The 15682-nt window shown below is 34.9% G+C and overlaps 2 protein-coding genes across 7 annotated transcripts in view; one reads left to right on the forward strand and one right to left on the reverse strand.

The window, feature by feature from the left end:
• The first annotated feature begins 524 nt into the window (after positions 1-524).
• On the forward strand, positions 525-2724 carry LOC123705106. The gene is made up of 3 exons (XM_045653734.1): positions 525-662; positions 1213-1388; positions 1660-2724. The coding sequence occupies exons 1-3, from the start codon at positions 548-550 to the stop codon at positions 2692-2694; spliced, it is 1326 nt and encodes a 441-aa protein (XP_045509690.1). The 5' UTR covers positions 525-547; the 3' UTR covers positions 2695-2724.
• Positions 2711-15682, reverse strand: part of LOC123704995 (neuropathy target esterase sws) — a 33264-nt gene continuing 20292 nt past the window's right edge. For 2 of the 6 annotated variants that reach the window (XM_045653574.1, XM_045653533.1), the window contains 13 exons: positions 15270-15383; positions 14699-14765; positions 14128-14243; positions 13576-13731; positions 12988-13107; positions 12391-12577; positions 10140-10256; positions 9070-9190; positions 8602-8692; positions 7537-7745; positions 6897-7044; positions 6032-6079; positions 2711-5168 (listed from right to left, as the gene is read on the reverse strand). In XM_045653574.1, coding sequence (XP_045509530.1) covers positions 5058-5168; positions 6032-6079; positions 6897-7044; positions 7537-7745; positions 8602-8692; positions 9070-9190; positions 10140-10256; positions 12391-12577; positions 12988-13107; positions 13576-13731; positions 14128-14243; positions 14699-14765; positions 15270-15383 — 1605 coding nt within the window. In that variant the 3' untranslated portion in view covers positions 2711-5057. Of the gene's footprint in view, positions 5169-5993; positions 6080-6896; positions 7045-7536; positions 7746-8601; positions 8693-9069; positions 9191-9532; positions 9650-10139; positions 10257-12390; positions 12578-12987; positions 13108-13575; positions 13732-14127; positions 14244-14698; positions 14766-15269; positions 15384-15682 lie in introns of all 6 variants that reach the window. The other 4 variants (XM_045653540.1, XM_045653556.1, XM_045653566.1 and 1 more) reach the window with 4 other exon arrangements.

Here is a 15682-nt window from a genome sequence, read left to right on the forward strand (position 1 = left end):
GCCCCTTTGTCTAATAAAGATTTGTTGTTTTTTAATCTGAAGCTTTGGTTGCATTGTGAGATATAATAAAGATATACCTAGATTCTACACCGTCCCGAATAAAGAAATGTAATAAAGAACCTAAACATTCACTATAAATTGTATAAATTTGGCGAATTCGGCTAATAACTAATTACCTTATAGCGCCATCTATCGGAATTTTTTTATAAACTTTACATTGATTCTGTGCGTTTGTCTCTAAAACTGACTGGACCGATTGGACTAATTTTGATATTGCAATATTAAAGAAAGGGTTTATAAACGTAACATAGAAACGCAAAACATTTATTGAAAAGTACAATAATTTTAGGTTTTGTGAATTTGATAATACAATATTCATCGCCTTAAAAATAAAATTAAAGAATCTCTTTGGTAAAAGTATTGAAAGTATTTTCACATGTCAGCATATTCAAAAACAACAAATGTCAAGCAAAAATACATTCATACTGTTTACAAACATTTACAATAATTTTTAATTATTTTACAATAAATTAATCTTAAATAAATCATGTTTTGTCCGTACAAAAACTCGTATTTACAACTGGTATGTGCCATGAACCCAAAATTATTGAATAAGGCAGTGGATCAAGCTATGGGGAAAAAAGAATTTGACCCCCATACAGGTTAATTAATTCTCTTTTTAAAGCTTAAATCTTTTTAAATCGATAAATGCAATTTCTTCGCATACAAACTGTAAGAAAGCAAAAAAAAAATATAGTGCGACAGGATTCGAACCCACATCAATTTGTTACGCACTTAAAATTGTCGTCAAACTGATCACCAACTAATCCAAATTAAAATCTTATTAGACGCTCAATAATTAAAGGTGTGAAATGCACCCCTGCAATAAATTCCTGTATTTATTATCGTCAGAATGTGGAAGCTACTTATTTAATTAAAATTTTAGTGCATTTTTATTGTCTATAAAAAACCAAGATGAATTGTAGTGAGATACTGTTTTAAGTGCTTTTCATAACGCACCTATTTGATTAAATTGTAGTAAATTCCTGACTAGTGTGTGACAATCCTAAGTTTGATTCCCATACATAAAAATCAGTACTTGCGGCAAAGGGGAATAAAAGACACAATCTTGTTCATAATTTATTTAAAACTTAATATTATGTACATAAACTATTACACAATATACAAAACTTTAATTCCCTAATACTGTAGAACGGCCGCCAGCCCAAAGGCTAGTTTCCATGCAGCCCTCGCTATACGCGCCACTTGTCGACGTGACTCGCGCTCGTCTCGGCTTCGGTCGCAACGGGCTAAGAATTGTCAACAGAGAACTGCACTCTCCGGACCATTTGGTGCAATTGCAAGCGCTACATAGTGTGCTGGATCAAGTATGAAATGCTTAGTAGTAGTTCTGTTCTCTTGGTTTTTACAAAGAAGACCTAGATATAAAATTGAGGTTTAACATAACAAGCCAGTTCTGTAGTTCTATACATGACATGAACACAGAACATTACTATCAACTGAAATGTCTCATAAGATTCAACTATCACTAGTTAATTCTTTTAAATAAAACCAGTCATTTTGTAATAACTTAGAATAACAATTACCTTACGTCTCTCTTTCATTGCAAGAAAACTAATTCTAAAATCAACATTTTAGGTGCAAATATCAGAAAATGCAATGTACCTAATAAACATTCACTTGGTGTATCGGTTGATAGACTTAATGCGTAATGAAGATCCTGTCATTCGAGAAAAGGTTTGCCTGATTCTGACCACGTTGGCGACTTACCGCCAAGGGAGAGAAAGGATTATGACTCGACCGAGAATTATTAAAAATCTCATGTGGCTTATCCTCAGAGATAGAAAGGAAATAAGATTTGTCGCGGCGAATGCGTTAAAATCATTGACAGAACACAGATGCTCTCTAGCAAAGATACTGGAAAACAAAACTATCGTTGAAGATTTACTGCGAATGGTTGTCAATGACCACAAGGGAATTGTAGCGATACATCTGAATACAATTACTAATCTTGCTGATTGGGATGCGGAGAGACCATTGAAAGCGAATGCTTTTCAAATCATGATGCAGTTATTTGAAGATGACGACCCAAAAATAATATCAGGAGCAATGGACTGTATGACGCAGCTCTGCAAACATGAAGTTGGTAAAACTCTAGCTGATACGCATGACCTGACTTTTGTTTTGCGTCCCTATCTGATACATAATTCAGCAGAAGTGAGAATCAGTGCAGTAGCTTTAATGTGTTACACGACGATCACAACGCGGTCGAAATGGCGCGCAAAAGAAGTTTGCGAGGAATTGACTAGAGTGCTCGTGAATTTATGCTACAGGTCGAATAAGCCCTTGCTTCAAATTAGCGCTATGCAAGTTTTGATCAATTTGTGCGACTGTCCTGATGTTAGGAGCCATATGAAGTGGCATTGGGAGAAGCGAGTGAAACAAATACGCATACGAACTCACGAAGAGTGGGACGGCACAACGGAAACTTCTAGTTACGGTTTGGAAACTGGGCACAATTATCGAACTATGTGCATAGAAAAAGTAGAAACTATTAAAAATGATTTCGGAGACAACGCCGAGGTGGTAAACGTACATAGCTATTTACGACGAATACATGAAGTCAAGGAACGCTTATTATATGCAATTAATTGGCAATCTTATAGGGATTGAAATGAAACGACAATAATAATTTTGGAAGCATTTATTTCAATAAACTACGTAAATCACACTGAGTTATTTGGTAATTTAATGCGACATTTGTGCCTACGGTGGCCAACTTAAAGCTACTAATCAGTCGTAATTATACTAATACAGGAGTAGGGTTTACACATTGAATAGATCTAGATAAAGGTTAAGGCCTGTTTACATTTTTACAATTTTATTTAATGTAAACAAACCTTACACGAGAAGTTACATATTTACTATTTGTTAAATACAAAATGTAATATATTATGTAGCTAGCATATGCCCGCGACATTTCCGAATTATTTTAATATACTAACAGGCAGATATTTAACTAAGGTACAGATCAAAGTGTCGATAAATGTAGTACTAATTAAAATACTTCATATTGTTGATTAATGTTCTATTAACACATTGAGAGATTATTACAGTCTGATATAATGCAATTGATTATTTTTAATGTGATATTATCCAAGAATAATACAATAATACACATACAATTAAAATAATAAATGAATAAACATTTTAAATACAAATTAATATAAAAATATAGGTACTTTTATCGTATACGGAAAAAATAATCATCAGTTAAATTATTATACAATATGGTAACTGGTAAGTAGACAATTCAAAAACTATTTTCTGTTTTTTATTTATTCAATATTATTTGTTTGTGCGTATATTAAATATTTTCCAGATCTATAGAATCAAATCGGTAATAAATAAAATGATACTACAAGAGGAATTTTGTAATTTTTGACGGGTTTAAACCCATAAACGATTTAAATCGTGATTTTTTCATCTGTCACATTATGATCAAGTCTTCTTGCAACTGTTTCGTCTAATGAAATAAATATATGTATTAATTAAGTACTCTACACATAGATTAGTTCTAATTTAAAACATTCAATTCTCAATTATTTAAATCATTTCACATATACATATTTTCATAATTTATTTAAAATGTTATTGATGAACCAAATTTACATATTGATGTATTGTTATACACCAAGACTTCAAAATAAGGAGGAGGTTATCAATTCGGCCGGTATATTTTTTCTGAACCTGTACACCACAGTACATATCAAAATATAGTTTATATTAAAGAAACATTTTTTTTATATTTACTTGCTTCATTCAAATACAATAAAAACCGAATTCAAAAGAAACAATTTGATAAAAACTACATTTTCATGAATGATAATTTATCTTTCTACATACAAGCTAAATTTTTATGGCACTTTTTTCAATTATCCGAAATATTTAGAAATCGGTTTCCTTTGAAATAGTATAACACAAAACTTTTGAATCACTACAAGTATCATTACATAACTACAGAAGGAATATTTCTGTGACATATTAGTTAGGGTCTTAGGATACATTGAGCAAGTTTAAGGCGAACAAGCTGAAAATTTAATCTACAATACTATCTTCTACTATAAGAAATACATTTTTTTGTATGTCTGTACAAATTATACTCCAAAACTCCTCGACCAATTTTGAATTTACCAACAGGAAGCTACATTATTCCTGTATATTTTCATTTTTTTATGTTCTATGAAGCGAATATACAGCGTAATACTTCGAATTACAAACATCACAGTGTACTTTGGAAAATGGAAATTAAAAATTGTTATTTATAATATAATTTTTTGCACCATATATTTACATTATGAATAATAACCCCAAAATCATAAAGCTTTATTATTTATTCATATATCTAATATGATTCTACAAAGCAAATAACTTCGAGACATCAATATTTCTCAATAAAATGTTCGCTTTTAAATAATATTTAATAATAATAACATTTGGCATATATAACACAATTTTTGTTTGGAAAGATTAATCTAATTTCAATTTCAAGAAATGTACGATTTATACTGATAAATGAGCAATTTAGCATTCTCAATAGTCACACTTCGTGCCTACACACTGCTAATTTTCACTTTACCTACTCCCTCTAACTTACACTTTACCTTGACAGTACACGTACACACTTTATCCATAAATATGCACTCAGTCAATTATTTCCATACTAGCACAATTGTCTTTTCATAAACACGGATAATTTATATTTTATCAACATTTGGTCATTTTACATTTTACCAACATATGTTTTCTTCACATTTTACACTACAATTTCCCAGCAATTTCTCAATTTACCTACACACGTTCTCAATTTACTTGTCACTTACACACCTTCAATTTACACTTCACGGCTTTAAGTCTCACTTTACCCCACTTTACACTTTACCCCACACTTTCACTTTACACGTTCACTCGCTGCTCTCGCGCTCACTCTGCACGTATGTATACAGGGCCTTGCACAGATCGTGCAAGGTCGGGTCTCATCTGGCCCCACCACGCTTGTTCAATGGATCATACAACTCGGCCTCAGAGTCTATTTCGTCCTCTGATAGAGACAGGGAGCCTCCTACGCGCCGGGTGCGAAGGCCCTCCTGGAAAAGTTAAGGGTTTAAGTTAGAAATAGAAATAGTAAGTTTCACAGAAAAATATGGTAGAATTGCAATAATGACATTTCAAATGGCATATTATAGCATTATAATTGTGATGGCTGTGTGAAAATAAAGCATGTAAAAATAATTGTTTCTGAATTTTTTAGCTTACAGCTTTCTAAGCTTAGAAACTATGGCTAAAACTTTACTCAGATACTCTTCTGTTCTGTTCAGAAAGAAACGAAGCAGTAACTCATAACTATGTAAATGAAAAAAAAAACATAATTTGATTATATTTTTTTATTATTAAAAAGGGTTTAATGTTAAATTGCAACAATACCAGGGCTGAAATGCTTTATATTCGTGTAAGGGCGTTAAAAGCAACGATAAATTGGAACTACACTATGTTAAATGTAGTGTCAATATAAATTTATATCACATATAAAATGGTTTCATTGATTGTCGTGATTTTTATAACGAATTATAAAGTGTTTAAATATATTATAAAATACCATGAGAAGCAAGTAGGCAATAAAAAATTGTAATGCTTAATATAACCATAAATTAAAACACATAATATAATAGTGCAATATAATGATTAAATTTAGAATATTAGCTTGCGAAAATAACAATGTTCAAAGTTTTTATTAAAAACCTTACAAATTCTGCTGAAAAAAAAATTTAAGATTCTTACAATTTTTTGTAATTATCCACTCAAAAATCTGTTATTTTCGCAAACCACACCCACCTCGACCAGCCCATACCCATATTAACGTAACAACAACGAAAAAATTACAAAAAATGACAAAAAATTAAAAAAAAATCTACACTACACTACTGGGCGTGCTTCATCTATATTTGCCCACCAGTTCCGTGTCGCTGATCCACGCCGCCTCCTCTACACTCGATGCCATCTACGTAATATATTTACCATTGTTAGATATAAGATTAATATGAGAAAAAATAAAGTTTTTTATTTTTTGTTGGTAGAATGGTGAAATTTTTGACATTTTGACATTTAAAATGGTCATCATAACTTCTCTCTTTAGCGAGATGAGTGAGGAGAAAGTATTTATTGTCTTTAACCAAAAACTATTTATTTTAAAAATAAATATTCAAGTGGAAAAATAATTTTTACTTCAAAAACTAGACTAAACATGAAGTTCTAAATGTCATCATGTCATGTAAAATCAAAACCCAATCCATTGCTAACATGGTCCTAACAAAACTCATTCAGCTATAATACACAATTTTTAATTTCTATTTAATAAAAACTATTCTACAATCACAAAACACACCTACACAGTTACATACTATTCCTACAGTCTACACTAAAAAAAGTCTAAAAAAATTCTATTACTCTTTGCCAATTATGATTAATATTTGCACCAATTAATTCAAAAATTCTTGCAAAAGTGTTCGTAAAATAAACGTATGTTCTTTCTGTTCTGTTCCAAAAAGTAAATCCTTAACCCCTCATGGTTTATTTGCACACAATAAAAGTGCATCACACTTCAAAAATCTTTAAAGTGCAATCATATACCCCTTTCAAAGTGCATTTCATCTTCAAAAACCCACAAAGTCTATCCCCAAAGTGCAACACCACCATTTAGGGGCCATACACACATTATGTCACGTAACTTTTAACCGACTTCAAAATAAGGAGGAGGGTATCAATTCGGCCGGTATATTTTTTCTGAACCTGTACACCAAAAACTAAACTGTACTAACCTCCATTATCCCCCCGCTGGGTTCAGACGCGTAACCTTCAAAGTGCCGCTGATCATCATCATAGTCCGATGATGATGATGACTCGTTGTCTATGTCTCGGGCCGTACGAACCGAGCACACCATTTGTGCGAGATCCGTGAATGTGTAACTGGAATAAGAAAAGGTCAATTTCAAAGTCAAAGTCAAGAATGACAATTTTAAAAAAGGTCTGTAATAAAAAGGTGTGGGCTAAAAAATATTGTTGAAGTTATTACTGTTTAATTATGAAAAAATGCAATGTCCAATATTGGCTACGTTATTGTGTAATATTAATGTCATTGCCCGAAGCATTGCTGTTTTGTTATAGGTGAAATGTCACTGTATTCGTCATAGTGTCATATTCGTGGGTTGTCAAGTCAGCTATGATGTTGTACACGAGTGTGTATATATTTTTTTTTTATTATAGAGGGAAAAAATAATGTTAAGTATCTCAGGTCAAGATCTGCGACCTGGTATGTCGGTCTCGATCATGGTCTCATGGTCCATACCGACTAAAACAACCCTCTTTCTCCCATCCATATCCCCGCGGGATGGCCGTTAGGCTTTACTTCGCGGTGTACGTTCTACGAGTGTGTATATGGGTATGTATGTATGCACTCACTCGGTGAGCGAGGGCTGAGCATCGTGCCGCTTGCCGGCCGCAGCAGCCCCGCTGACCCCCCCTCCCCCCCCGCGGCGCTGCCCCTCGAAGTACGCGGTGCCGTGCCGGTAGCCCACTTCGCGGATCTCGTCGAACGAGCCGAACTGGAGTGTTTTGTACGCGTCTATTGGCGGCCGGATGTACTCGCAATAGTCGGATTTCTTTACTTCCTGTAAATAGAAAATGGGAAATTAGATTACGGTCCGTGCCTTAAATATAAAGCTCTATACTAGGTCTTCTCCGAATTGTAGAACTGTATACTATAGTTTAAAAAAAGAGTGTGTGTACAGCGTTAGCGTTAAAAGTTATACTTCTTTGGCGTATGGAAAAAAATACTAGAATACACAACCTGAACATAGTTATCAATTTTCATACAATCTAGTACTAACTTCATGCTGTTAAATTTAGGTGTGGGTGTGCGCGCACATCGTAAAAATTCACTCTCATCATTTTTCTCCATCACGCAAAAAGAATTATAACTTCAATTATACACATAGATTATAAATTTAACATTTGAATTTTAAAGAGAATTCGATACTGTTCACTAAGATTTTTTATCATTCATAAGCTAAGTAATGCTGACATTTGAAGTTCACTAGTTCGCCGTGAAATTCTATTTACCTAACCGCCCTTAATTGATACTTGTACGAAGCTTTAAATCTATAAAAATGCACCAAGATAACATCACTGTGTCATCAGGGGTACCACAAGGTTCATATTTAGGTCCAATATTTTTTTTAGCTTACACAAACGATTTGTGACCTTTATTGTTTTATATTTTCAAATATATGGCGATGATTTAAATTGTATTGTATTGTATAGAAAGCCATTACAGCTATTCACATTATGCAACAGGATTTAAATAATATTCAAACTGATGCCACAGTAAACAAATTATCTAAATATTTTATATGATACTATCAAACAAGCAGATACTACTACTATTTTTAATGCTTGTTACACTATACTGTAACAAGCATTATAAATCGATAAGTAGGAAATCTATAAAAAGCAAAAAATTCCAACCTCTAACTGGCGGTTACACGACACATACGCCAATCTACTCTGAATATCAGGCAGATTTGGCACTTTCACTGGACTTGTGAATGGATTCCACCTGAAAAACATTTATAAAAAGCTGAAAAAACTTGACTAATATTGTTTAAACTTGACATTCGAATAAGGATTCAATGATACTAGACCATGTTCAATTATTTTTAAGATCTGAACTCTGAAACGGGAGTCTGAAACTTCACTACATAGTATAAAACAAAGTCACTTTCTCTGTCCCTATTTCTCTATGGGACATAGTAGTTTGTATGCTTAAATCTTTAAAACAACGCAACGGATTTTGATGCGGTTTTTTTAATAGATAGAGTGATTTAAGAGGAAGGTTTTAGTATAGAATTTATTAGGTTTTAGACAAAGCGGGCGAAGCCGCGGGCGGTAAGCTAGTTAAAGTATATCTAACATGTTATTACAAACTAGTCATACCTTTTCCAAAGCAGCCACCAGCCAGATAAGTCGTCGCCATAATTCGTCAAGTCAGTGTCGTCTTGTGAACCCACGTCGATCGCAAGTATATGTTTCGCTCCAAGTGACCTCATCACGTCAGCTGGAACATTTGATCATTTTATGTAGTAAACTATAGTTGATGAACCTTCTATAAGGGCTTTCTAGAATGTTTTAAAGGTAATGAATTGATGTATTTTTGGCTACTATATTAAATGAAGGAAATTATGGAAAACTTGATTTTATGAAGAATTATTAGGCAGTCTCGAATTATATGTGATTTTAAATTTTGGAATAAAATGAAGGAAGTTATAATCCTAAGACAGAAATCGGAAAAATCTGGGAAATAATATTCTTTTGAGAACTTTATCTACTAATGAGTACAAGACTATTGAAATCATGAATATATTTATAGCAAGAGGGGGGATTTTTTTAAAACAGTTACCTGGCACGTTGTTAACATAGCACCCGTCGAGCAACAGATGGCCATCTGTGGGATCGCAAATCGGCGGGAAGATGCCCGCTATGCTCATGGACGCTCTGCAGTACCTCCATAGCACACCTGACATTCACACTGTACGAAACTTTTGTCTGGACAATTTCGATTTTAGTGGCGGATTTTGTGTGTAATGTTGAATTATTTACAAGGAGGTGACAAGGGGATTGAAATCACAGTTTACATTATAAGGAGGCCAAAAGAGTATTATATACGTCAGTATTTTTGGTCTGTAGTGTTAACTTCTCTTTGACCAGAGTTTTTATTCAGTTTGATAGAAACCCGCCACTACCGACAGCTGGTGTTCAAGACTAAAAAATTCTCCAGACAATCGCCAGCGTTGCCACTTACCTGCCCGACCGAGTGTAAATATTGACTAGAATGGCACAGCGCTGTTAAATATATCGAGAGGAGGAAATGCATGTCGTGTTAAGATACATACCATAAACCAGTTAGATGAACTACATCTACTCTTATCGCGCAAGAAATATTTACACTCAGCCTAATCCCGACACGTATAGAGGGGGGGTTGTTTGCGGCGCTGTGATTGGTTTACCTGGGAGGTTGTTCACATAGCCGCCGTCCAATAGGAGGTGGCCGTCAACCGGGTCGCAGAGCGGGGGCATGTAGCCGCTCAGCGACATCGACGCGCGAATGTAACGCCACAGCGAACCTGCGACGCGCATTGCGTTAGGCTCGATTTACATCACACGAGGCTCATTCTACCCCAATTTTAATTTTTTTAGTGTAAACAAGCGTAGAGCACACTTTCACTGTTTTTAGTGCGTTCTACCCAAATGTCAATTATTTTAGTGTAACCAGGAGTAGAGCACTCTTTCACTGTTTTTAGTGCGTTCGAATTCTATGCAATGTTCTAATACTGAACAACACTGAATACGAGTTTTCGTTTACACTAAGTACGCTATTTATTTATTTCATAACAAGTAATTAACAGGTTTTACCCCAAAGGTTTTAACCCAAAAAAAAAAAATATTTAAAATACAATACTAAAAGATCACGAAAGAACGCTCTCGCTCTAGTTTTGACTCTATGTTCGTTTGATGTAAATCCACCGTTAGTCACCGCTCGTCTCTCTCCCTTACACTATCCCTCCCTCGCACTCGATCACAGAACAACCCCGTGCGACAGTAGACACAGTGCACAGGTATAACGTGTAACACTATCCATGGAAAGGAAACAGTGACGCGAGGTTACAGTCCACCAAAACCAGAAGGAATATGTTAGTTTGCGTCGTTGTCCCGATAAAATTGTTTAAGATTTTTATTACATATAGTAAATAAAAATAGATTCTGCGATAAGCGAAATTATAATGCCTAAAATAAATAGCATTTTAATAATATGATCAATAACAATGTAACGTGAATTTTGTACTTCAATCAACTAATATTACGTCGCTATAAACTGAATGAAAAGATAATTTCGAATAAACAGCTCAATTTTCAACGTGTAAATATTTTCTTACAGCAACAACACATAAATCTGAATGAGCACAAATGTTGCATGCAAATAAAAAACACAATGACGATAATTATTCTAACTACGACTACAGTGATGACGATGAAATAAACAAAATACTTGAAAAATGGGATAAAAAAGAACCACACTCATGCATGTACATGAAGACTAGATGAATGAATGGCGAAGAGTTCACAGAAATGTGGCACAGTATCACACCCAACCCGACATTGTAAACGCACCGAATTTAGTCAATGATCTCCCACATTGTTAAAAAAAAATCTCCCAAATTCAAAGCGTTATTCGGTAAACCAATCACAAGCGTTCGGTTGAGTAGTGGCAACACCCAAAGCAAATGTCGGATTTGTAATTAAACTGAACAATTTAACGAAAAAATAAAATCTTGTAACACCAACTGTTCGTAAACATTTAGATCTAAATACACATCGACGGACACAAATGCAAGTGAGTGTGGTTGTACGGGGGAAATAATAATCACTGTAGCGGCGAAACCAATAGCGAAAATAAAATATCGTCATAAACAAAATGGGTTAAGGTTCAAAATGCCTTGTCACCATAGATATTGATGATCTATAGTGGCATAGACAATCCGCATATTATCTTTGATACCATGAAGCATAGCTGACACATGATAAGCTTAACGTGTACCGGTCGGCAGTTGTCAACCTATTGGTAATTAAAAAAAAAATAAAAATAAAAAACAACCATGCATTTTAGTTATTTTCACAGGTTAGTAAAGGTGCAAAATAAATTGTTAAATAAAATAAAAACAATTTCCTGTCCATGAATGTGTTGTGTTAATTTTTCTAACATTTTAGCGTCTACCGAATGAAAAATGACGAAAATACAACTTTTGCACTTTCATATATTTTTTTTTTGTCTGAAATGTATTTTCGTCATGTTCAAAAAAAGTTAAATAAATTAGAACTTGTTCGTTTGGAAATAACACTGTGATTTTGATACATGTTTACATTTCAAATTATATCACTATTCTAATACACACAAAAATAAACAGTCATATTTCAAAGAAATTATTATTTTTTGTCTATTGTAAAAAAAATTAAATTAATCTCTTGAAAAAATGTTGGTCCTTCAAGAAGGATATACGATATATACCGGCATTTGAAAGATATCAACTCTATAAGTTTTATAAGATCAAATTCAATTAGTGCTGATTTCATTTTTATTTATTTACTAGCGGTCCGCCCCGGCTTCGCCCGTGGTACATATTTACGTTTTCTCTACATAATTAACACAGTAATTTCTCCTTAAATCTCTCTAACTATTAATTTTCCCCTCTCCAAACTCACCATGTCTATGCACCCGCATACAACTCGAGCTGATATCCGTGGTCACGGTAAAGTATGGCAGCCACAGATCCTCAATATGAACTTCCCCGAAGGTGGCCTTTATTGTGGTGTTGAACTGTTTCCCCGAGAACATGGAGGTCGCTGGGTACGTGAGGTCCAGGAGTTGCTTGCCCCATTGGGTCATGCGCTGGAAAAAAAGATATTGTTCTAAAGAATATGTATGGAATTTTAAATGATTTACACGCTTTAGAGTCATTTGATGTCCTTTTAATATAATATTGTATAGGAGAAACCGTGAAATTAGTACAGTTTTGTACTACGAACTTATACTATTATAACCTGCTTTGAAATTTGATTAATTCAAAATGAATCTAGTTAGAGTTTATATGTTTTATAAAGAAAGCCATTGACATTGTAAAGTAAACATTTTTGTTTGCCTTTTTGATGTTTATGGGTCTCAAAGCATGTGAACGAGATATAAGGTTTTTGAAATTAAAAATATAATATGTACTAGGTAATTTAGCCGATAGGATTGACAAAAAAATATCACAAAACTTATGACTTTTTTCTGAAATTTTAACTTAAAACGCATCGAACCTGCGACCACTCCCTCGCCTTCTGCGTGATGTTCGTAATGTTCCTGTCCATACACCATAGTGCACCCATGAAGGCGCCGATACTGACTCCGCCTACCATGTCTATAGGGATGCCGGCTTCCTGTAATGTTATTTTGAGTAAATGAGTAATTTGTATTATTTTTTTTATTGATGTTTTCTAGAAAATAGAATGCAGACAAATTTATACTAATATTATAAAGATGAAGAGTTTGTTTGTTTGTTTGAACGCGCTAATCCAACTACCCTCATTAAGTAATTAGTTTACTTTGAGGCGTTGCTGTAGCGTGGGCGTGAAATTGATGGCTGGTTCGTTGATGATATCAACGAACTAGATAAATAAGGCACTTTTGTTTTATTATAATTCATTTCTACGACGATGTGGATACACATGCCGCTGAATGCTGTCACTCCGTACTCCTACCACTCCGTATCGAAACCGCAAGCAAACTGCCGACTGCTGCAGCAGCACGACCCCACACGTCACGCGCACCTCCCCACACGTCACCCGCACGTCCCCACACGTCACCTGCACGTCCCCACACGTCACCCGCACGTCCCCACACGTCACCTGTATAGCGCGCACCATCCCCACGTGCGCGGCGCCCCGGGCCCCGCCCCCGCCCAGCACCAGCCCCACCGACGTGCCAGTTAACCATCGGGCTAGCCGGCTGAAGTCCGAGTGCACGCTCGCTTCCGACATCAGCACTTTGCTGTACAGCTCGCTCTGGAATTTGACATTTAAAATTATGAAAATAAAGTTCATTTTAGCACGCATAACTTACAAAATGTTCGTTTGTTATCAACACTTTTAGAATCCATTTTAACCGACTTTAAAAAAACACATAAAAAATAACCTTAATATAATACAAAGGTCCCTTCCGCTCGAAGGAAGAGGAAATTAAACGCAACACCAAAAAAACCGACCGACGTAATCTTATGTCAATGTCGTAATTTTATGTAAATTCTTCAGCACACTTAAAAATAATCAATCAGTACAATATAGACCAAACTCTTTAAATAAAATAATACACAACATTTGCCAATTTCCTTTAGGTCAACATATCACCATCAAAGCACCGTGATCCACATCATCATCACCAATTATCATCATTATACTCACGATTCTATACTGGCTCTTGCGGGTGAACATCCTGTGCGGGCAGCGCACGTGGTGGTGCTGGCTGACCCACGTGCGCATGTTCAGCCAGTGCACGGTGCCCGTGGGGTTCGCACCACCTGGGGGATTGGGCTTTATTGGGATCTGTAGTGTGTGTGCGTGAAAGAGAGGGAAGTATTATGTCATCTCTTGCGCACGTGCAACGGGGAGTGGGGACACATCACACAGCTCAGTGCTCACACAGCTCAGTTGGCTGCAGGCGGTCGGAGTGAGAGGGCACGCGCGTCTAAGAGCCGATAATTGGGAAGGACATACATTACATGATCTATGTATAAGATTAGGGGAAGTTAGGTCAGATACAGATATTGTTTCACGTTAGAAAATTGAATGAGATTTTCTCAGAGGTAAAATCAGACTTCTATAAAGTGTCAATGCTAAAGAGCGTTACATAGATTTAACACACATTGGAAAAACATAAAAATCATGAGAATTATTCTTAAAATAGTTATTCTTTACTCCATATAAAGTCGAAACGAAATAACTGACGAAACAAACTAAATAAGAAATACGTTACCTTCACGGTGCAGTAGCACCAGCTCTTTTTGTGTGCGAATCGCAAGACGTTCAATCTCTTTCTCAATCTGAAATGAGAATATTTTTTTATTTATTTTTTATATTCCAATAAATGTTGCACAACTCATAAAACCCGTAAACCATACGGAATACACTCTTTCTTGGATTCATTAAATTAAAAAAATAAATATATATTGTGTGTCCCACGTTCCCATAGTTGGAAGAACTTAGATATCATTATAGATATTGATTAAAACTACAAAAACGAATTTACAGCTCCAAATGCAGCTTCCCACAAACAACCAAACATACCAAAGGTACCATCTTAACCATACTAAATTTACAATATAAAAAATGTGTGCGTGTACTAGTGTACACACGTATGAAGTGAAACTTCTTTATGACCTTATTTATTAAAAAAATAATTTACTATACGCAACTTTACAAAAATAGGTCGAATCACGCGTGGTAGGGACAAAAAGATGGCGCGTAACGGAAAAATGTCACGCGTAACGAAAAAATTTTTTTCCAACCCCGATAAAGAAGTTTCACTTCAATTATATTTTACATACTTTTCCAATGCTTGGTTGTTTATCACCCAAGGCTACGATGAGAATACAATCGGCTTGTCGAATACAACGTTGCGTCCACTGCGTGAGGCTTGGATCACATTGGTATAGGGCCACCTGGAAAATAAAGGATAAATATTTTTAAATCCATCGATCTTCCATCTTTTTGGCAAATATTTTGGCGTTGCAAAACAGGTAACGCTACGAAGAACGTAAATATTTTTATCTTATAAAAACAGTTAGACCTATTTTTTACTAAACAAGACTAGACGCAGCTATTAAAAATCAAGGTGAAATCACATTGAAAAGAACTTCAAATTGAGAACTAACTTCGTCTAAATTCTTAGACACGGTAGCAAAAAAAATCGTCTTATAATGTAAAGCGGAAATGGAATCGTCTTGGAGAGGCCTTTGCC

The sequence above is a fragment of the Colias croceus genome, chromosome 2, assembly GCF_905220415.1.
Source record: "Colias croceus chromosome 2, ilColCroc2.1".
NCBI lineage: Eukaryota > Metazoa > Arthropoda > Insecta > Lepidoptera > Pieridae > Colias > Colias croceus.